Source organism: Cebus imitator, unplaced genomic scaffold (genome assembly GCF_001604975.1).
Source record: "Cebus imitator isolate Cc_AM_T3 unplaced genomic scaffold, Cebus_imitator-1.0 Scaffold23, whole genome shotgun sequence".
NCBI classification, from domain to species: Eukaryota; Metazoa; Chordata; class Mammalia; order Primates; family Cebidae; genus Cebus; species Cebus imitator.
The window spans coordinates 10,744,377-10,767,386 of record NW_016107338.1 but is presented as its reverse complement, the minus strand read 5'-3'; the positions used below and the strand labels follow the sequence as shown (position 1 = coordinate 10,767,386).

Below are 23,010 nucleotides of genomic sequence, written 5' to 3'. Positions count from 1 at the left end.
GCTGTCAGTTTTGTCTTTGTGCTTTCCTTGAATGTTTTCTTTGGTAATTTGTAGTGCACCAACAGGCAACAAGATAACAGAACTTATCTTTAGCAAAGTCTTGTGTCAGGATGCTTGATAGTGATTTTAAAACCTTTTCTAGGATAATACTTGGTCATATAACATGCTATTTCTTCAGTGTGTTAATATATTATAAAGATATTGTTTTTAGAATATTTGCTTATCATAAGCCCATTTCAGTTATTCATGTTTGGGAGTGAAGAATGTTTTTTCTAAAAATCTATGTCAACACTTTTTTTATTGGATCAAATTAAATTGAGATGAAAGTTTCTTTAGTATAGTTCATTATCTGATGTAATTTTCAATTAATATGCAAATGTTTGTTTTGTTTTATTTGAAAATGTTGGTATGCTACAAAATACTTGAATGGCATTCTGCCATTGGTAAAATGCTATATACTATTATTTGCAGGTATTATTCATGTGAATTTTTACCATTTGAAATGTTTCATTAATGATCAATACTTATGCTTAACTGTAACATGGAACTAACCCATATGTTTATTTTCAGAGCTTATCAACAAACTTAACTTCTTGGATGAAGCAGAAAAGGATGTGGCTACTGTGAATTCAAATCCATTTGATGACCCTGATGTTGCAGAATTAAATCCATTTGGAGATCCTGACTCAGAAGGTAGCAAGTTTTTCTGTACTTTTAAAGTCTTTGTATAGTCAAGTTGAATTATAAGGGCAGGAAAATATTTTAAGAGACTAACAAAAAAATTTATTGTTTATAATGATACTATTATTTTCAATACCACTTGGAGTTGATCAGCAATTCTGAGTTACTTCTATGGAATTAACTTTTAAAGAAATAAGAATGCCTTACATAAACATTTACATGGGGCTTTACAAGTCTCTCTCATTTGGCCTACCAAGTAAGATCAGAATATGGGATGTACTGATTTTGGGGTGGTAGAGGCAGCTTCTCTCTATGGTTCATTTTCCCTGATGCTTAGTCTGATGAGCCCTTCTGCCCCTAACTCTATGTCTCTCTGGCTGAGATTCTCTAGCTGAGAATTAGTAGTAACAGTGAGTTATGCATGTGAAAACATGGAGCTGAGAGAAGGTTAAGGATCACTGCTATTATATGTATGGCTTACTTGTGAGGTATACAACTAGCAATTTTTTTTTTTCTTCAGTCATTTTTCTTATCGAGTAGTTTTGAACTCATAAAGCTTTGCTAAGGGCTGCTGCAGAAGTGAGACTTATGTTTAATTAAACTCTTTTTGCTTAACATAAATGAAAGAATGATTAACCACTGTTTATATCTTTTTTGACTGCGTCTATGAAATCTTCATGAGTTTTAAATAATTTTGCTACTGCCTGTCATGGTGAAAGTGAGGTTTTTAGCTTTAAGATTCACTGTGTGATAGCAATATCATTTTATAATTCTTTCTCCTTCTCCTCTTCCTTTACTTTCTCCCTTCTTACCGGACTGCAAATTGTTAATAGTACGTTTGTATTAATGCATTTTTATTTTGTTTGAGGGCTGTATACTATGAATGTATTTTAAATCTTTTTTTTTTTTTTTGAGACGGAGTTTCGCTCTTGTTACCCAGGCTGGAGTGCAATGGCGCGATCTCAGCTCACCGCAACCTCCGCCTCCTGGGTTCAGGCAATTCTCCTGCCTCAGCCTCCTGAGTAGCTGGGACTACAGACACGCGCCACCATGCCCAGCTAATTTTTTGTAGTTTTAGTAGAGACGGGGTTTCACTATGTTGACCAGGATGGTCTCGATCTCTTGACCTTGTGATCCACCCGCCTCAGCCTCCCAAAGTGCTGGGATTACAGGCTTGAGCCACCGCGCCCGGCTTGTATTTTAAATCTTAAAAAGGTTACAATAAATCTTAGAGGCAGTAAACTACCTCTTTTCATAGATTAGGAAGCTGAAACCCAAAGAAGTTAAATGATTTTACTTTAGGTAAATGGAGGTGGATTTGGAGCTAAGATTCTTAATCAGTTATCTTCTATTGACCACACAACTTCTTGATTTTATACTACATACAATTAAGTATATTGAGTTCAAAAATACTTACAAAATGTTTTGAGACATTTAATATTTGAACTTCCTATTTTAAAATCAAGTTTTCTAAATTTAAGTCTGTTATTGGAGGTATAAAAGAGAGTAGCAGACAACACATAAGATCATATTTCTGTGTAGAAGAGGTAAGCCAGCCTGATTCAGAATCTTTAATTATATCTGTAAATCTAAACAAATATGTGTCAACCAGTGTTCTTTTTAAATATATCCCTATTAGAGTCTTTGGGGTAAGTATATTTTATTATAAAAATATTTTTATAGAAATAATTTATCTTTATTGATTAAAAGCTTGCAGCCTCAAAACAGAAGTATTTGGGGAAGAAAAATGTGTTGCAATTGTTCAGATGGTTCTTTTTTTGCTTTTACAGCTTTAGTTCTCTTGTATTTATGTGCTTGAGTGGCTTTTTTAGAAAGGTATTAAATATAGGCTGAGCACAGTGGTTTACACTGTAATCCTAGAACTGTGAGATGCTGAGGTGGGTGGATCACTTGAGGCCAGAAGTTCAAGATCAGCCTGGCCAACACGATGAAACCCTATCTCTACTAAAAATACAAGAGTGAGCCTGGTGTGGGCTGCGCACCTATAATCCCAGCTATTCGGGAGGCTCAGGCAGGAGAATCCCTTGAACCCAGGAGACACAGGTTGCAGTGAGCCAAGATCATGCCACTGCACTCCAGCCTGGGCAACAGTGTTTGAAACTTCAGCTCAGGGAAAAAAAAGAAATACTTTTCTCCGAAATCTGCCTTTGTTGCCTATTCTAGCATCTTCAAATATTGCTCTGTAATTTGTATACTTTCTTGCTTTTGGTTTTGTAACTGATGACTTTGCTTGGGTTAATTTTTACAGTCCTCTTCCTGAAAGAAAAAATAAAAATCTTATTTTTATTAACCCATTTTGTCGGTTTCTTAAGCATTTGAGCCCTGACATTTGTTAGCACACAATTGGATAGGAAAAACTTTACAGCCCCTCTTCCCTTAAGGAGCAAAGAAAATGCTTAATTTACATAATTATAAAGATTCTACTGGTGTTAAGTTTGAATATTATCATGGTATTACAAAAGATAGTGTTACTGAGTCTCTTCTTTAATATAGGCTATGTTTAAATTCATTTCAGGATTGATTTATTATGATTTTATGACATCTTTTTCAGACTTTTTAATTGCTTCCCCATGGTGTACAGAGTTTCAGCTCAGAAGTTTTTCATTTTATGTTCTTTTCAACATAAAGACAAAATAAATTTTCTGGGCTAACATCTAGAGCATATGTAATTTGACTTTAAAATATAAAAGTCATTAATAAGTGTCAGTCATAAAATTTTTATAATCAGATTAAGTTGTTTAAAATGTCACTTATGAAACAATTTTTCTTGAGAATTTCAATAACCAATTTTCTACCTTCCTCTCGTAGAATATTTTGTTAGTATTGCATGGCATAATTAAAATTACTTTTAACACACTGTGATTTTTGGCTTGCTGAAATTTTTCTACAATTTGAGAAAATATTTTCATTAGCAAATCTTGGACAGTTTTATTACAAATTCTTGTTTGGTTTTAAAATACTAATAAACATAAAAGAAGAAAAAGCCTCATGCTAAGTACTACTACTATTATAGTGGTTTTGTATTTTGAGTCAGAGTTTTATTTTAAAAATACCATTGAGGCCGGGCACGGTGGCTCATGCCTGTAATCCCAGCTCTTTGGGAGGCCAAGATCAGGAGCTTGAGACCAGCCTGACCAAAATGGTGAAATACCGTCTCTACTAAATATACAAATATTAGCCAGGCATGGCAACGTGCGCCTGTAATCCCAGCTACTCAGAATTGCTTGAACCTGGGAAGCAGAGGTTGCAGTGAGCCAAAATCACACCACTGCACTCTAGCCTGGGCAATAGAGTGAGACTCCATCTCAAAAAAAAAAAAAAAAAAAAATGTACGATTGTTGCAAGGTGACTCATGCCTGTAATCTTAGCACTTCAGGAGGCCGAGGCAGGTAGATCATTTGAGGTCAGGAGTTCAAGACTGTGCCACTACACTTCAGCCTGTGCAACAGGGTGAAACTATGTCTCAAAAAAATAAATAAAAGTACTATTGTTTTCAAATTAAAATTTGAAATAATAAAAGTTAGAAAAACTTAATATAATACATCTATCAGCTTACCAGTGTTATTTTAGTATAGTGCTTTCAAGTTGAAGATACTTGTGTTATTCTTCTTATTGATTGAATCTAAGTTACATTGAAAAATAATCTCATTAAAAGCTCTAAAGATTTAAGGTCTCGTACCATACAGAAACCTGCTCTTTGAAAACTTTGAGAAAACAAGTTCAGTGATGTGTGAGTATATTGACAACACAGACAGAATGAATTATCAGATTCCTGAGTTGTGTGTGCTTACGTAAATACCAAAAAAGTTTCAAAAATGAATCAATTTCCTGATCTTTTTATTTTATTTTTTAGAATTGTATTTTATTTTATCTTAGACACAGTCTCAATCTGTTGCCCAGACTGGAGCTCAGTGGTGCAGTCTCAGTTCACTGCAACCCCTGCCTCCTGGGTTGAAGTGATTCTCTTGCCTCAGCCTCCTAAGTAGCTAGGATTACAGGCATCTGCCACCATGCCAGTTAATTTTTGTATTTTTAGTAGAGATGGGGTTTCACTATATTGGCCAGGCTGGTCTCGAACTCCTTGACCTCAAGTGATGACTTGCCTTGACCTCCCAAAGTGTTGGGATTACAGGTGTGAGCGACCATGCCTGGCCTTAAATTTTATTTTTGAGTTGTGGTCATACTCTGTCACATAGGCTGGAGTGCAGTGGTACAGTCATGGCTCACTGCAGCCTCGAACTCCTGGGTTCCAGCTATTCTTTCACCACAGCCTCCCTAGGAACTGGGGCTGCAGGTGCACACCAACACAACTGGCCCATTTCATGTTCTTTTAAAAACAGAAATGTATTATCATGTATTGGTTTTAATGGCAAGCTAGTAGACTACAATAAAAGAATATAATTTTGCACATCTAAGAAAACATTTTCAAAATTGGCATACCATAATGTTAATACTATTAGATACTGCAAAGGCTTTCAAGAAACATTAATGATCCCAAAATGCCAGTTTTGGAAGTACTATTCCCAGAGAAAGAGACAGTGATTTTAGATATCATATCTTCTGAACATTAAGAATACTTAGCCCCTCTAAAATATATTATTGTTTTATTATTGCTTTGCGCTTTCTCAGTCCCGTAGTTTATTAATTCATTAGTGCATATTTTTGAAAACACTAAACAATATTTAAAAATATCATATGGTATTATTGTGATTTAATTAATCTGTTATTATTTTATAGAGCCAATCACTGAAACAGCTTCACCTAGAAAAACAGAAGACTCTTTTTATAATAACAGCTATAATCCCTTTAAAGAGGTACAGACTCCACAGTATTTAAACCCGTTTGATGAGCCAGAAGCATTTGTGACCATAAAGGATTCTCCTCCCCAGTCTACTAAAAGAAAAAATATAAGACCTGTGGACATGAGCAAGTACCTCTATGCTGATCGTTCTAAAACTGAAGAAGAAGAGTTGGATGAGTAAGTACATTTAATTTTGCTGTCATTGCAAGTTAGTCTCTATGTTAACTAAAGAGATCCTTTTGTAACATACCTTTAGAGGGGTAAAAATTATTAATGTACACATTATAAGTCAGTATCTAACTCATCCACTATCTGAATGTATATAGTCTTAATTCTTATTCTCCCAACCCCTTCCAGGTAGATGTATGTAGACCCTAAACTAATAGGTGAGGAAAATATGTTCCTAGACTCTGTGGTTGGAATTCCAATAGTTTCTTCTCACAGAAACTGTATTATACATGGTATTTAGGTGGTTTTTTTTCCCTCAAACTCTATGGACATTAAACTTCAGTTATGTTATAAGTCTGTTGTGGAGTTAAACAAAATAATCATTTGTGATATTGATTTGATAAGACTTGTTTAGGTACCAATGAAATCATAACATTTATAAATTAGGGATTATCCCAAGCTTAGTATGAATAGACTGTAATTAGGGCTGCCATTTGCCCAAATCTAGAGTAGGGATAAAATGAGGATGTGTTCACATTGTAATCTGGGGTTATACAGTACACAGCCAATAGGGCTACAGACCATTGCCCTAAGTGTGCTTTAAAATCAGCAGGCTGGGCACTATGATTCATGCCTATAATCCTAGCACTTTGGGAGGGCAAGGTGGGTGGATCACGAGGTCAGGAGTTTGAGACCAGCCTGATCAATATGGTGAAACCCCGTCTCTACTAAAAATACAAAAATTAGCCTGACATTGGCATGCACCGGTAATCCCAGCTACTCAGGAGGCTGAGACAGGAGAATTGCTTGAACCCAGGAGGCAGAGGTTGCAGTGAGCCAGGATTATGCCACTATACTCCAGCCTGGGAAACAGAGTGAGACTCTGTCTCAAAAAAAAAAGCAGCAGCAAAACCTCCACTTCTAGCTATGTTGGGATAACACAGAGTGGATTTAGCCTCTTAAACAAGTAAAAATGGAATAAAATTATATGAAACAATAGGATTCAGACATTGGACACTAATAACACAGGGTAATGATACCTGAGAGAACAGAAACAAAGATGAGCCCTAAAATTATGTAACTTTATTTGTGGGAGAGAGTTTCTAACTGCAGTTCAGAGAGAAAAAAACCTCAGACAGATGCCAGTAATCACCCTGAATTAAGGAGACAGAGTTTGGACTTGGGAGTACTGAGGTGACTAGAATTTGTAGGAGAGAAGAAGTAAGGAATTTATACCTGAATGATGGACACTACTCATAGAACTTCAGAGATCTGTAAAAAGCCCCTCCTGATTCTTTAGCTGAGTATGGATCAGCATGCATGCGAAGAAGTCACCAAGGACAAAGAAACAAACAGAACGATCCCTGGAGTTTGCTCTGGACCAAGAATAATTTGTATTCCCATCAGCCAGAGAGGAAAGACTTCCTAACACATTGAGTAAAGCCCTCAAGGAGTTAATCCATCAGTTGTGGGGCCAAATTAGCCCTAGACTAAAAGCTTTGGGCCTACCTAACAAAGCTTAAAGGCAAGGCTCAAAAGAATCAAACTTAAGTAACTTAACTACATCACACATGAAGCTCAAAACAATTTCATGCAACACCAAAAAATCCAGCACACAAAACATAAAATTCATACTGTATGACAGCCCATCAAACATTTATCAGGCATGTAAGGAAACAAGAAAATCTGACCTGATCCATAATGAGGAGAAACCATAATCATTAGTATAGATGCAGAGATGGGACAGATGATGGAATTAAAAGATAACATGGTAAAATAACTTTTATAAATATACTCCAGATATTCAAGAAGGTAGAAGAAAACATGAGCATAGATATTAAAAAATCCAAATTGAATTTATAGAGATGAGATTTTTCATCTCATACAAAGTCAGATGAAAAATAGACTGGATGAGGTTAACCCCTTGTTAAATACTGCAAAAGGAACGAAATACTACTAGTGAACCTAAAGACATAGTGATAGAATCCATCCAGATTGAAACAGAGAAGGAAGAAAATAACAGAGAATCAATGAGCTGTGGAACAACTTCAGTGGCCTAACGTGTAATTGGAGTTCCAGAAGAAAAGAAGAGAGGGTCAGGGGACAGAAAAAGTATTTGAAGAAATAATGACCAGAAGTTTTAGAAGTTAAACGAAAAACTTAAAAATGTACACCTACAGGACAAAGAAACTGAATGAAACTCAAGCACAAGAAACATGAAGAAAATCATAACAAGGCTTGTCAACAACTCAAGACAGAAGATAATGGGGTGATATTCTTAAAGGACTGAAAGAAAAGTATAACAACAAAAACCTGTCAACATAATTTTCTATTCCCAGCCCTCCAAAAAAGCAAAATGATACTACTTGAAAATTTGGATTTATACAAAGGAAAAAATCACATGAAATGACAAATATATTAGTATATATAAAACACTTGTCTTATTTTTTAAAAATCTATCTAATAGATAATTGTTTAAGGTTTCAATATAATGTATTCTGGGTTTTATAACATATAGAAGCAAAACGTATGACAGTAGTGTAAAGGCGAAGAGTAGCAAAATGAAAGGATACTGTTTTAAGCTTCTTATACATAATGTTATTTGAAGACACTTTTTTCAGAGATGACAATTGTTTATATAGAAAATCATAAGGAATCTTTAAAATGGGTACTAAAACTAAAAAGTAAATTTAGCGAGGTTACAGGCTACAATATTAATATATAAATTGTTTTCCTCCGTAATAACAATGGACAGTCAAAAATGAATATTGAAATAATACCATTGATAAAAGCATCCAAAAGAAAAAACTCAGGGATAAATTTGAACAAAGAGGTGCCATATCTATACACTGAAAACAACACAATGTTGCTGAGAGAAATTAAACAGTGAAATCAATGGGAAAAAATACTGTGATCATGGATTCAAAGATATAAGTTCTCTTCAGTCAATTTATAAATTCATTGCTATCCTATTCAAAATTTTAGCATGCTTTAAAAAAATAATTTATAAGCTGTTTATAAAATATATGTAGAAATGGAAGGGACAATTTTTCAAAACAATTTTGAAAAAAAGCAAAATTATAATATCTGATTTTAAACTCATTAGCCAAAACAATGTGCTATTAGTTTACCAATAGGCTATAAGTGAATGGAAAGGAGTCTGAAAATAAATTCATACATATATTGCCAATTTATTTTTGACAAAGCTAGCAAAGAAAGTCAGTTAGGAAATGATAATCTATTCAACAAATGATGTTAGAACAATTAATTGTCCATATGCCTCTCCTCAACAAAAAAGAGCTACAATTTTTACCTCCCACTGTATACAAAATGTATCTAAAAATAGATCATACAACTAAAAGTAAGAATGAAATCTGAAGATTCTAGAAGAAGGCATAGGAGAATATCATAGCGACTTTGTATTAGTCAGATTTCTTAAGTAGAATGCAGAAAAGCACGAAGGATAAAACAAAAAATGATTAATTTGTACTTCATCAAAATTAAAACCTTTTTCTCTTTATAAAACCCTTGCAAAAAGGGGAGAAATGCCAGATGTAGTTTGATGGGGAGGAAGGCAGCAAATCACACTGCCACATGTGTACCTATGCAACAATTTTGCATGTTCTTCACATGTACCCCCAAACCTAAAATGCAATAAAATAAATAAATGGGAAAAAAAAAAACCCTTGCAAAAGTAAAAAGGCAAGCCACAGTTTGGCAGAAATTATTTGCAGTACACGCATCTGGCAAAAGACTTCTATCCAGAATATGGAAAGAACTATTTTAACTCAGTGGTAAGAAAGGAGAGGCCAGGTGCCTGTAATTTCAGCTACTCAGGAGGCTGTGATGGGAGGGTTGCTTCAGCCCAGGAGTTTGAGACCAACCTAAACAGCAAAAAAAGAGTCTGTCAAAATATATATATGTTTTTAATTAGCTGGGTGTGATGGTGCACACCTCTGGTCCCAGCTACACAGGAGGCTGATATGGGATGATCACTTGAGCCCAGGAGTTCAAGGCTGCAGTGAACTATGATCATTCCACTGCACTCCAGTGTGGGCAACACTGTGAGACCTCATCTCTAAAAGATACTAATAAATTTAAAAATTTATTGAAAGGGGGAAATATTTCAACAGACATTTCACAAATGAAAATATTGTATAGGAATGGCATATGGAAGGGTGCTCAGCTCCATTAGTCATCAAGAAAATGCAAATTAATACCAGAATAAGATATCACTATACATGCACTCAAATGACTAAAATTTACAGGACTGACTATACCAAGTATTGTCAAGGATGTGGAGCCACTGGAACTCCACAGAACTCTTAGATTAGAAAAAAGTTCAGCAGTCTCTGAAAAACTTAAACAAACATGTATAATTCAACTCAGTTATTCCATTTCTAGGTTTTCACCCAAGAGAAATGAAAGCATATGTCCACAAAGACTTCTACATAAGTATTTTAACAACTTTATTGATTATAATTTAAAAAATGGGAACAATTCAAATGTCCATCAACAGGCAATGGATAAACAAATTATGGAATATCCATAGAATGCAGTACTACTGAGTGATAAAGAGGAACAAACTATTGGTATACGTAACTATGTGGATAAATCGCAAGATTGTTATGCTGAGTGAAGGAAGACAGACCAGAAAATACCACATACTTGATACCATTTATTTAAAACCCTAGAACATGTAGACAATCTATAGTGAGAAAAAGCAGATCAGTAGTTGTCTACAGTCAGGGCTGGAGAGAGGAAGAGATTAAAATGGGACACCCAGGCCAGGCACGGTGGCTCACACCTGTAATCCCATCCCTTTGGGAGACCAAGGCAGATGGATCATGAGGTCAGGAGTTTGAGACCAGCCTGACCAAAATGGTGAAACCCCATCTCTACTAAAAATACAAAAAAAAAAAAAATTAACCAGATGTGGTGGCACATGCCTGTAATCTCAGCTACTCTGGAGGATGAGTCAGGAGATTCGCTTGAACCCAGGAAGCAGTAGAGGTTACAGTGAGCTCAGATTGTGCCACTGCACTCCAGCAAGACTGTCTCAAAAAAGGGAGGGGAGGGGCACCCAGGAAACTTTTAGAGGGGCTGGAAGTGTTTGTTATCTTGATTTGTGCTGATGGTTTCACATTTTTATGCATGCTTTAAAAAAACTCATTAAATTTTACTTTTAAATATTAGCCGTTTATTGTTTATCAGCTATTCCTAATTAAAGCTGTTTTAAAAAGAAAAGCAATCTTTAATAACAGAAATATTGTATCACATGAGTGATTTCCAGCCTGAAATTCTTGGGCCTTTAGGTCTATTTGATGTAAATAATTGGTGTTTGACAGGAGAGATCTATAAAATATTTAATAATAAGTAATATAATTATATGATCACTTGTGGTGAGGCTATATGAGTCTTTGCTTTGTTTGGAAATACATAAACTTTTGTGTGTTAACATTATTTAGATCTTGGGAAAAATGGTTACTTCTTTAAAAATGCAGCTTGAAAGGAAAATATTTCAAAATACTGGATATGTAGGTTAAAAAGGGAATAATAATAAGGTTCCTGTGATTCATGAAAGTTTAGAGTAATTGCTTTGTGCAAAGGGATAAATGTTATCTCTCTATGGTGCATTGGTCAGCTCCTATTTTGAGCACTATTTAACTACTAGTTGTATTTTATAAGGGGTATTGGTGATTCAGAATGGTAACAAAGTAAAGAAACAGAGTCCTTAAAGTGTCTAGAAACCACATCAAATGAACTTGAGAGCACAGGAACTGTTTGATTTTAAAAAGAGATGATTTAAGGGGACTGTTATGACTAATTTCAAATATTTTGAGACTAGTCGGGCGTGGTGGCTCATACCTGTCATCCTAACAATTTGGGAGGCCAAGGCAGGTGGATCAACTGAGATCAGGATGAGACCAGCCTGGCCAACATGGTGAAACCCCATCTCTAATAAAAATACAAAAATTATCTGGGCGTAGTGGCAGGCACCTGTTATCACAGTTACTTGGGAGGCTGAGGTGGGAGAATCACTTGAATCTGGGACATGGATGTTGTGGTGAGCCCAGATTGCACCACTGCACTCCAGCCTGGGCAACAGAGCTAGACTCCATCTCAAAAAAAAAAAAAAAAATTATTTTGAGACTTATTTGAAAGAGTGAGAAACTTGACTTGTTTTCTATTGCTCTGGAATTGTGTTTCTTTTTTTTCCCGCATTTTATAACGTGTGCTACATACTTCCTGGGTATGGCTAGGTTTTGATAAAACCTGAAAAAGTTCTAATTTCCAGAAGTCTCAGAATTACGTTATAATAATCATCTAATTCCAAACCCAAACCCAGGTTAAAATGTTAATACTAATTAATAACTATATGGGGGGTTGAAAAGTTGGCCCAACTCTTGGTAAAGTTATTTTGTGTGTGTGTGTGTGTGTGTGTGTGTGTATTTTTTTTTTTAAATAGGTAACATATGATTGAAATAAAATTTCTCATGGGTGGTGTAGGTGCTGAGTAATAGCCACACACCTAGAATATTTGAATGTAAATGCAAACTTTAAGTATAGGCATTCAGGCATTCCAAGATACACGAGTATTACACAACACACTCACACCTGCTCTCTTATTAACAAATTAAAGAGACATCTAATGTTTGCCTAAACTTTTTAAATGTCTTAAGAAAAACTAAAATCAGAATCACTGGGTGTTTCCTTTTGGCCATTCTTTTAACACATGAAAGTCACAGTCTTTACAAGTTTCTCATGAATAAAGAGTGTTCTAACTTGCTCAATCATCTGGGGTTACCAGAGGGAGCCTATAAATACTCTAGCTTTATTTTGTAGAAATACACACACAAGTTCTAAAGATTGCACATAAGCTAATGTGCAAGTCCAGGAAGAATTCTGTTTGTATTAATTACTTGTTATTTATCATCTTTTCTCTACAAAAGTTTATAGGTTCAATGTCAGTAGCAGAAATCTTGCAAAATTTGTTCTTACTTCAATAATAAACCTATGACCTTTCATCAAGGAAAAAGCCTGTATGACTCATCTTCCATTACCAAACTCTTCCTGTATCCTCTGACATTAAACTATCACAAATAAATAGTACTGAATCCTTTGATGTGTGGCACTACCTTTAGTGCCCTAGCATAACCATAAGCACAAAGAGAAAGTATTTGCCCTTCCTTGCCTTTTAGTGCGTGTCCTTTACGCTTAGCAACTGCATGGGTTTCTCAGTTACTTATATTTGAGGGATAATTCAACTATTCTAGTTTATGTAGTAAAAATGAAAACCAATAAAGCAATATTATTATTTCAGAACTTTTATGAAGTGACTTTTGAGGCTCAGGATGCAGTCATTTCTGGTTTGGTTTTGTGTCAGTTTCCCAAGGAAACACCTCACTGAATTTTATTCAGGAAAGCTATGTGCCCATTTTAATAACTTAGAATTTGTTTTTCCAAAGAAAAATAGATATCAAGGTGAGAGGAAGAGACTATACCTTAACTTCATTTTTATATTAGTTTTCCAGTATGTTTAAATTAATTCTTAACCAGCTTTGGTTTTTCTCTCTATAATTCATTTTTCTTAGTGAATTGTTTTCTAAACAATAAATAATGTCATTTAAAATTATTCTGTCCTATTTTCTCTTCCTTAATATAACCAATAAATTTTCAATTTATAATAGGTTAATGATATAACTAATTTATTACTCAAATATACAATACAAAGATAAAAATAATTGTTGTTTTTTCAGAGTGATGCATAAAGTCCTGAAATAGATTTTTCAAATCATAGATGATCAACAGAATGTGAAAATAGTCATAATTCTGTAAATACTTTTTCTTTATTTATATTTAAAATATGTTAATCAGAAGTATGTAACTTGTCATTGTAGAGAAAGCATTGTTTGCACAATATCTCTGTAACACTTAAAAAATTGATATATGTTTCACATAACACAAAATTACACATTTTAAAATGTACATGTCAATGAGTTTTAGTATGTTTACTATGTTATGCTACCATCACCGCTATCTTTTTTTTTTTTTTTTTTTGAGACAGAGTTTCACTTTTGTTGCCTAGGCTGGAGTGTAATGGCGTGATCTCGGCTCCCCGCAACCTCCACCTCCCAGGTTCAAGCAATTCTTCTGCCTCAGCTTCCCGAGTAGCTGCAATCACAGGCATGTGCCACCATGCCTGGCTGATTTTGTATTTTTAGTAGAGATGGGGTTTCTCCTTGTTGGTCAGGCTGGTCTTGAACTCCTGACCTCAGGTGATCCACCCACCTTGGCCACCCAAAGTGCTGGATTACAGGCCTGAGCCACCACGCCTGGCACTACCATCACCATGTGGTGATGAAATACCAGAATGTTTTCATCACCACAAAAAGAAACCTCATACCTATTAGCATTTAGCCCCAATTCCCTTTCATTCTCTGCCTATCACTAATCTACTTTCTGTTTCTGTGAATTTGACTATTCTGGACATTTCACCTCACTGAAAACATTTCTTGTTCATTCTTGAAAAGTAGGGAATTGAATTGAAGTTAGGGATCTGTGAACTAGATGGAAAAAGACCATTCAAAACCGTTATAAGTAGAGGCTTATTGTCCTTATTCTCATATAGTGCCTAACCAATAGTGGTGCCAGCAAACTGTTGTCTCAGAGGTGAATTACAAGTGTGTGGAGATACTGATTTTCTTAGTCTTAAAGAACTTGGCAAGTGCAAGTGTTAAACACTCTGAACAGAGGCACTCTTCGCTTAAACTACACAGGAATTCCTCAGATGAAGCCCTGAACTCATAATATAGAATTATAAAACACACAAGGAAACAATTTACTAAGAGAAAGAGCCAGGAGACAAAAGAAATGGTAGGATTATACATTCAACAACTTCAAATACCTGATTTGTCAGATAGAAACTATAAAATAAGTATGTTTAAATGATTAATATCTCAAATTTCTGTAACTGAGATACCATACACACGGATATATTAAGAAATACATATATCTTTAAAATTTCCTGGAGAATTGAATATTAGACATAGACAGAGAAAAAAAATGAACTGGATCAGAGATGTGAGAGAGTTATCTAGAATGTGGCACAAGAAGAATAAAGATTTATAAAAATATAAAGGAGAGGTTAGGAAACCTGACAAGTAGTTGTTCAACATATATCTAATAAGATTTTTTTAAGAGAATAGAGAAAATTTAGAAGAGTCTATCAAAGAGACAAAGGCAGATACTTTTTCAGAACTGATAAAGCACTTGACTCTTCAGACTCAGAAAATACAAGGAATCTGAAACAATAATTCAAAAGAAATCCACACCTAGACATGTCATAGGTGTCAAATTTGCTCAAACCAGAAATAAAGAGAAGATCTTAACAACTATAGATAAAAGATGACTTAAAAAGGAACAACATTAGGCTGACAGTGGACTAATATCTTCAAAACCTTGAGGTAGAATAACTCACAACTAGAATTGTCTACCCAGCTAAACTGTCACTTAAATGTAAGGCTGAAATAAAGACATTTTCAAAGCCTGGGATAATTCACAATAAACAGAACCTTGCTGAATGAACCACTAAAAGATGTTCCATAATGAGAGGAGAATTTAACATAGAAGAAAAGATGAAATGCGAGAAAATGTAACAGGACTGGAGCATAAAAAAGAAATCAAATCAACATTTTTCCATCTTATTTCCTTTTCCTTGAATATGGAAAATATACAGGATTTACTATTTTTAATATTTAACATTTTTCTAAGGTTCTATATGTAATAATTAGAGCCAAATGTGAGCTTGTATTAAATATTTTTAATAAAACAAATTTTTTTAATTTGGATAGAAATGGACCAAAAGATTTAATAGTCATTATTTTCAAATTCTGGGTTATCACTGGTTTGAGTTTTATTTGAAAAAAGAAATTACAGTTTTCAGTGCATGTTTTATTATTTTACTTGTAAATGAAATATTTTTGAGGGATATCTAACAATAATTCTTCTTTGACTTAGATCAAATCCTTTTTATGAACCTAAATCAACTCCTGCTCCAAATAATTTGGTAAATCCTGTTCAAGAACTGGAAACTGAAAGGAGAGTGAAAAGAAAGGCCCCGGCTCCACCAGTCCTCTCACCAAAAACAGGAGTAAATGAAAACACAGTTTCTGCAGGAAAAGATCTCTCTACTTCCCCTAAGGTAGGATTTTATTCATAGTAAAACGTGTTAATATTTGCTCTTTTCTCTCCTTGCAATTTCATTTAAATTAAGAAAAATCATTTTTGCCTATTTTTGATGATTTAAAAGTAATATCCAAGACATCCTATTATACTGCAACACTGCATTTATGTTTGTGAGCCCATAAGTTTACAGTACAGTATGTATTGGATGGCTTCAACCAATATTGTTTTTAAAATGGTATTTTGAAATGAGAGGAAGAAAGGTATTATAATTGTAAGATTCATGCTTTAAAGAAAAGATTCTCTAACTATTGGAGAGTTTCAGCAGACAGGCCTCTGCTAATGCATATACTCACCCACAGCCTCCCATACCACTTTGATGGCATGCATGTGCACACGGACCTCACCACCGTGTTGTCACCAATGTGCTTGTTCGCGGACCTTGCAACCACCACCCTGACCCTACCCTGCCTCTTACAGTGCACGTGTGCACCCTGCCATCCCCCCATTGCTGGTGTAAACATACGCACACCCTGTCCCTGCCACTTTGTAGGCACTGCTGCCCTGTCCCTGCTGGTGCATGCACACCCCACCTCATTGCTGCCACCAGTACAGGTAAGTGCATGTACACAGTCCCCACTGTCACCATCCCAATGAAATGCTTTTGCCAGCACCCCACATCAGAGTGATCTTACCAGCAGTGTGGGAACATCTCAGCTTCTCAAGCACAGCAAGTGCTCAACCTTGAGGTCCCAGATAACAAAGCTGTAGATCTGGTACCAGGCCCTCAGGGTTACAGCATGCAGCCCATGAGTGCTGAGTGAGCCTTGGCCCCCAGAAATCATCCAAAAACAAAGCCAGTCATATGAACATAACTTATGCCATAGTCAAACCTTCAATGGCGTCAAAGAATGTAAAAGTAAATAACAGCATCCCAGGGACAGCAACTTTAAAGATTAAAGGAACATCAGCCCACACAGATCAGAAAGAGCCAGTGCAAGAACTCTGGCGACTCAAAAACCTAGTGTCTTCTTACCTCAAAACAATCACACTGGCTCCCCAGCAATGATGCTTAACCAGATTGAAATGGCTAAAATGACAGACAAAGAATTCAGAATCAGAATAGCCGCAGAAATCTTCAAGCTTCAGGAGAAAGTTGAAACGTAATCCAAGAAATCCAGTAAAATAATATAAGAGCTGAAAAATGAAACAATCATTTTAGGAAAGAATCAGAATTATCTGATAGAGCTGAAAAACTCTCTACAAGAATTTCAAAATACAATTGGAAGTATTAACAGAATAGACCAAGTTGAGGAAAGAATCTCAGAGCTCAGAGACCAGTTCTTCTAAACAACTCAGTCAGTCAAAAATAAAGAAAAAAAAAAAAGAATGGGTGAATAAAACCCCTGAGAAATCATGAGATTATGTAAAGAAACCAAATCTACTACTCATTGGCATCCCTGAAAGAGATGGACAAAGAGCATGCAACTTGGAAAACATATTCAAGGATATTGTCTATGAAAATTTCCCCATCCTTGCTAGAGAGGTCAACATTCAAATACAGGAAATTCAGAGAATCCCTGTGAGATTCTATGTAAGATGACCATTCCCAAGTCATATAGTCATCAGATTCTTTCAGATCAATGTGAAAGAACAAATATTAAAGGCAGCAGAGAGAAAGGGCTGGTCACCTATAACAGGAACTCCACCAGGTTAACCACAGACCTTTCAACAGAAATTTCTACAAGCTGGTCAAAATAGAGATTGGAAGGCTATATTCACCATTCTTAAAGAAAAGAAATTCTAACCAAGAATTTTCATATCCAGCCAAACTAAACTTCATAAGATAAGAAGTAATAAATTTCTTTTCAGAAAAGCAAATGCTAAGGGAATTTGTTACTACCAGACCTGTCCTTAAGGGAGTGCTAAACATAGAAACCAGAGATCATTATTGGCCACCACAAAAGCACAGTTAAATACATAGAGCATTGTATTAGTCTGTTCTCACACTGCTGTAAAGAACAACCCAAGACTGGGTAATTTATTTTAAAAAGAGGTTAAATTGACCCACAGTTCTGCAGGCTGTAGAGGAGGCATGGCTGGGGAGGCCTCAGGAAACTTAAAATAATGGCAGAAGGCAAAGGGGAAACCAGCATGACTTACAACATAGGAGCAGAAGGAAAAGAGAGAAAAGGGGGAAGTGCTACACACAATCAAACAACCAGATCTCATGAGAACTCAATATCATAACAACGGCAAGGGGGAAATCCGCCCCATGATTCAAGCATATCCCACCAGGCCCCTCTTCCTACATTGGGAGTTACAATTTGACATAAGATTTGGGTGAGGACACAGAGTCAAATCATGTCAACCGTGGACACTATAAAGCATCTACACAATCAAGTCTATATAAAAGTTAGCTAACAACACAATGATAGAATCAAATCTACATCTGACAATATTAACCTTGAATGTGAATCATCCAGCCTGCCATGGTGTGTCCCACTTAAAAAGGACAGAATGGCAGATTGGATAAAGAATACTCAACTGTATGCTGTCTTCAAGAGACCCATCTCACATGCATTGACACTCATAGGCTCAAAGTAAAGGGATAGAGAAAAATCTACCAAGCAAACGGAAAACAAAAAAGATCAGGGATTGCTATTCTAATGTCAGATAAAACAGACCTTAAGCCAACAAAGATCAAAAAAGACAAAGGCATTATATAATGGGTAAGGGGTTCAATTCAATAAGAAGACTTAGCTATCCTAAATAATATGCACGCAACACTGGAACACCTAGATTCATAAAACAAGTTCTTAGTGACTGACAAAGAGACTTAGATAGCTACACAATAATAATTGGAACCTTCAACACCCCACTGACAGTATTAGATCATCAAGGCAGAAAACTAATAAAGATACTCAGAACCTAAACTCAGCACTTGACTAATGGACCTAACAGACATCTACAGAACACTAAAAGCAACAACAGAATATACATTATTTTCATCTGCAGATGGCACATACTCCAAAATCAACCACATGCTCAGTCATAACACAATTCTCAACAAATTCAATATAACTGAAATCATACTAATCATACTTCAGACCACAGCACAATAGAAAACAGAAATCAATACTAAGACCATCTCTCAAAACCACATTGGAAATTAGCCTGCTCCTGAATGACTTTTGGGTAAACAAATAGGCAGAAATCAAGAAATTCTTTGAAACAAGTGAAAACAAAAATATATGATGCCAGAATCTCTGGGACACTGCTAAAGCAGTATTAAGAGGAAAACGTATAAGATCAAGTGCTCACGTTAAAAAGTTAGAGTGATCTCAAATTAACAACCTAATACCATACCTAGAGGAACTAGGGAATCAAGAACAAACCAACCCAAAGCCAGCAGAAGATGACAAATAACCAAAATCAGAGCTGAATTCTATGATATTGAGGCTTGAAAAATAGTACAAAAGATCAGTGAACCCAAAAGTTGGTTTTTTGAAAGAATAAATAAGATTGAGAGTCTACTAGTTAGGCTGATAAAGAACAAAGAAGATTCAAATAAATATAATCAGAAATGACAAAGGAGACATTACCACCAACCCCACAGAAATAGGAAAAACTTTCAGAGACTATTACAAATCCCTCTATGCACAGAAACTGGAAAACCTACAAGATATGACTAAATTTCTGGACACACAACCTCCTAAGACTTAACCAGAAAGAAATTGAAACCCTGAACAGACCAATAACAAGGTCTGAAATTGAATTAGTGATAAGAAGCCTACCAAACAGAAAAGGCCCTGGACTAAACAGATTCACAGTTGAATTCTACCAGACATATAAAGAAGAACTGATAACCAATCCTACTGAAACTTTCCAAAAAATTAAAATGAGGGACTCCTCTCTAACTCATTCTGTGAGACCAGCATCCTTCTGATACCAAAACCTGGCAAAGACACAACAAAAAAGGAAAACTTCAGGCCAATATCCCTGATGAATGTGCTGTAAAAATCCTTAATAAAAAACTTAAAACTGAACCCAGCAGCACATCAAAATGCTAATCCACCATGATCAAGCAGGTTTCATTCCTGGGATATAAGGTTGGTTCAAAATATGTAAATCAATAAATGTGATTCATCACATAAACAGAACTAAAGACAAAAACTACATGTTTATGGCCAGGTGCAGTGGCTCACACCTGTAATCATAGCACTTTGGGAGGCTGAGGCAGGTGGATCACGTGAGCTCAGGAGTTCAAGACCAGCTTGGCCAAAATGGTGAAACCCTGTCTGTACTAAAAATATAAAAATTAGCTGGGCATGCTGGTGAGCATCTGTAGTTCCAGCTACTTGGGAGGCTGAGGCAAGAGAATTGCTTGAAGGCAGGAGAATTGCTTGAACACAGGAGGCGGAGGTTGCAATGACCCAAGATCATGCCAGTGTACTCCAGCCTGCACGACAGAGTGAGACTCTGTCTCAAAAAGAAAACTTCATGTTTTTCCGAATAGGTGCAGAAAAGGCTATCAATAAAATTCAACATATCTTTATGTCAAAAACCCTTAAGAAACTAGGTATTAAAAGAACATACCTCAAAATAATAAGAGCCATTTATGACAGTCCTACAGTTAACATCATACTGAATGGGCAAAAGTTGGAAACATTCCCCTTGAGGACCAGAACAAGACAAAGATGCTCAATCTCATCACTCCTATTCAACATAGTACTGGAAGTCCTACCTAGAGCATTCACACAAGAGAAAGAAATAGAAACAATCCAAATGAGAAGAGAATTCAAACTCATTTTTTCTAAATGATATGATTTTATAATGAGAAACCCCCACAGATTCTGCCCCAAAGCTCCTAGATCCAATAAACAACTTCAGCAAGGTTTTAGGATACAAAATCAATGTACAAAAATGAGTAACATTCTATACACCTGCAAGACTGTATAACAACATCCAAGCTGAAAGCCAAATTAAGAACACAATCCTATTCACAATAACACACACACACACACACACACACACACACATACACACACACCCCCTAGGAATACCGCTAGCCAGAAAGGAGAAAGATCTCTACAATGAGAATTACAAACACTGTTGAAAGAAATCAGAGATGACACAAACAAGTGGAAAAACATTATATGCTCATAGATAGGAAAAATCAATATTAAATGGTCTTATTGGCTGGAGCAATTTACAGATTCAGTGCTATTTCTATCAAAATTACCAATGACATTTTTCACAAAATTAGAAAAAAAAACTACTCCAAAATTCATATGTAACAACAACAACAACAACAAATAGCCTGAATAGCTAATGCAATCCTGAGCAAAAAGAACAAAGCTTGAGGCATCACACTATCTGACTTTATACTAGAAGGGTACAGTAATCAAAACAGCATGGTGCTGGTAAAAAGACAGACACACAGACCAGCAGAATAGTTTACAGAACTCAGAAGCAAATCCACACAATTACAACCATCTGATCTCTGAGAAAGTTGACAAAAACAAGCAATGAGGAAAGGATTCACTATTCAACTAATTGTGCTAGGTTAGCTGGATAGCCATGTACAGAAGATTGAAACTGGACCCCTTCCTTTCACTATATACAAAAATTAACTCAAGATGCACTGAAGACTTAAATGTAAAACCTAAAACTATAAAAACCCTAGAAGAAAGCCTCGGAAATACAATTATGTGATATTGACCCTGATGAAGATTTCATGACAAAAACTCTGATAGCAATTGTGAAAAAAAATGAAAATTGATAAATGAGACCTGATTAAACTAAAGAGCTTCTGCACAGCAAAAACAAGAAAAAAGAAAAAAACTGTTGCCAGAGTAAACAGACAGTGTACAGAATTGGAGAAAATATTTTCCAACTATGTATCTGCAAAAGGTCTAAGATCCAGAATCCATAAGGAACTTAAACAAATTAACAAGCAAGAAACAACCAGCCAACCCCATTAAAAAATGAGCAAAGAACATGAAAACACACTTCTCGAAAGAATACATGCATGTGGCCATTGAGCATATTAGAAAAATTGCTCAACATCAATAATCAATGAGATGCACATCAAAACTGCAGTGAGATACTATTTCACAGCAGGCAGAATGAATGTTATTAAAAAGTCAAAAAATAACAGTTGCTGTTGAGGTTGCAGAGAAAAGGGAATACTTATACACTGCTGGTGGGAATGTAAATTATTTCAGCCAGTATGGAAAACAATTTGGAGATTTCTCAGAGAACTTAAAACAGATCTACCATTCCATCCTGCAATTCCATTATTGAGTATATAGCCAAAGGAATATAACTTGTTCTGCAGTAAAGGCACATGCATGCATTTGTTCATCATAGCACTATTCACAATAGAAAACATACTGGATTAACCTACATTGCTCATCAGCAATGGACTGAATAATGAAAATGTGGTACATATGCACCATGGAATACTACACAGCCATAAAAAAGAACAAAATCATGTTCTTTGCAGCATATGGATGGAGCTGGAGACTGTTATTCTAAACAAATTAACACAGGAGCAGAAAACCAAATACTGCATGTTCTCACTTATAAGTAGGAGCTAAACATTAGGTACACATGGACACAAAGAAGGGAGCAATAGACTCTGGGGCCTACTTGTGGGTGAAGGGTGTGAGGAGGATGAGGATCAAAAATATACCTGTTGATGGGAGAAAAAATATATATATATACCTGTTGGGTACCGTGTTTATTACTTGGGTGATGAAATAGGCTTTACAACAATCCCTCATGACATGCAATTTACTCATGTAACAAACCTCCACATTTACTTCCTGAACCTATAATACAAGTTGGAAAGAAAAAAGAGACAAAAAAGAGAAGAAAAGAATACTCTAAAGCAGCTAGGCATGAGACAGATTTATACTAATACAGAGGAAGAAATCTAAATCATCCTTTGACAAATGAACTTGAAAGATCAAGGCTCAGTGCAGAGAAATGTTATGTTGAAGAATTTCAATATTGTCACTTTGATTTATGTCAAGGTATAATTTTTGGCTTGTCACTCTTTTTTAGAAATTTTAATATGTGATAACTACATGGAAAGGTAAAACACTTTTGGAACAAAACCTAAAGCTATTAAACAATTCCATTGT

At 35.5% G+C, this 23,010-nt stretch overlaps 1 protein-coding gene across 7 annotated transcripts in view; it reads left to right on the top strand.

Annotated features, from left to right (window-relative positions):
* EHBP1 (EH domain binding protein 1) overlaps positions 1-23,010 on the top strand; it is a 333,194-nt gene that overhangs the window by 164,043 nt on the left and 146,141 nt on the right. For all 7 annotated transcript variants that reach the window (XM_037736195.1, XM_037736194.1, XM_017522174.2 and 4 more), the window contains 3 exons: positions 571-693; positions 5,440-5,680; positions 15,692-15,875. In XM_037736195.1, coding sequence (XP_037592123.1) covers positions 571-693; positions 5,440-5,680; positions 15,692-15,875 — 548 coding nt within the window. The remainder of the gene's footprint in view (positions 1-570; positions 694-5,439; positions 5,681-15,691; positions 15,876-23,010) is intronic.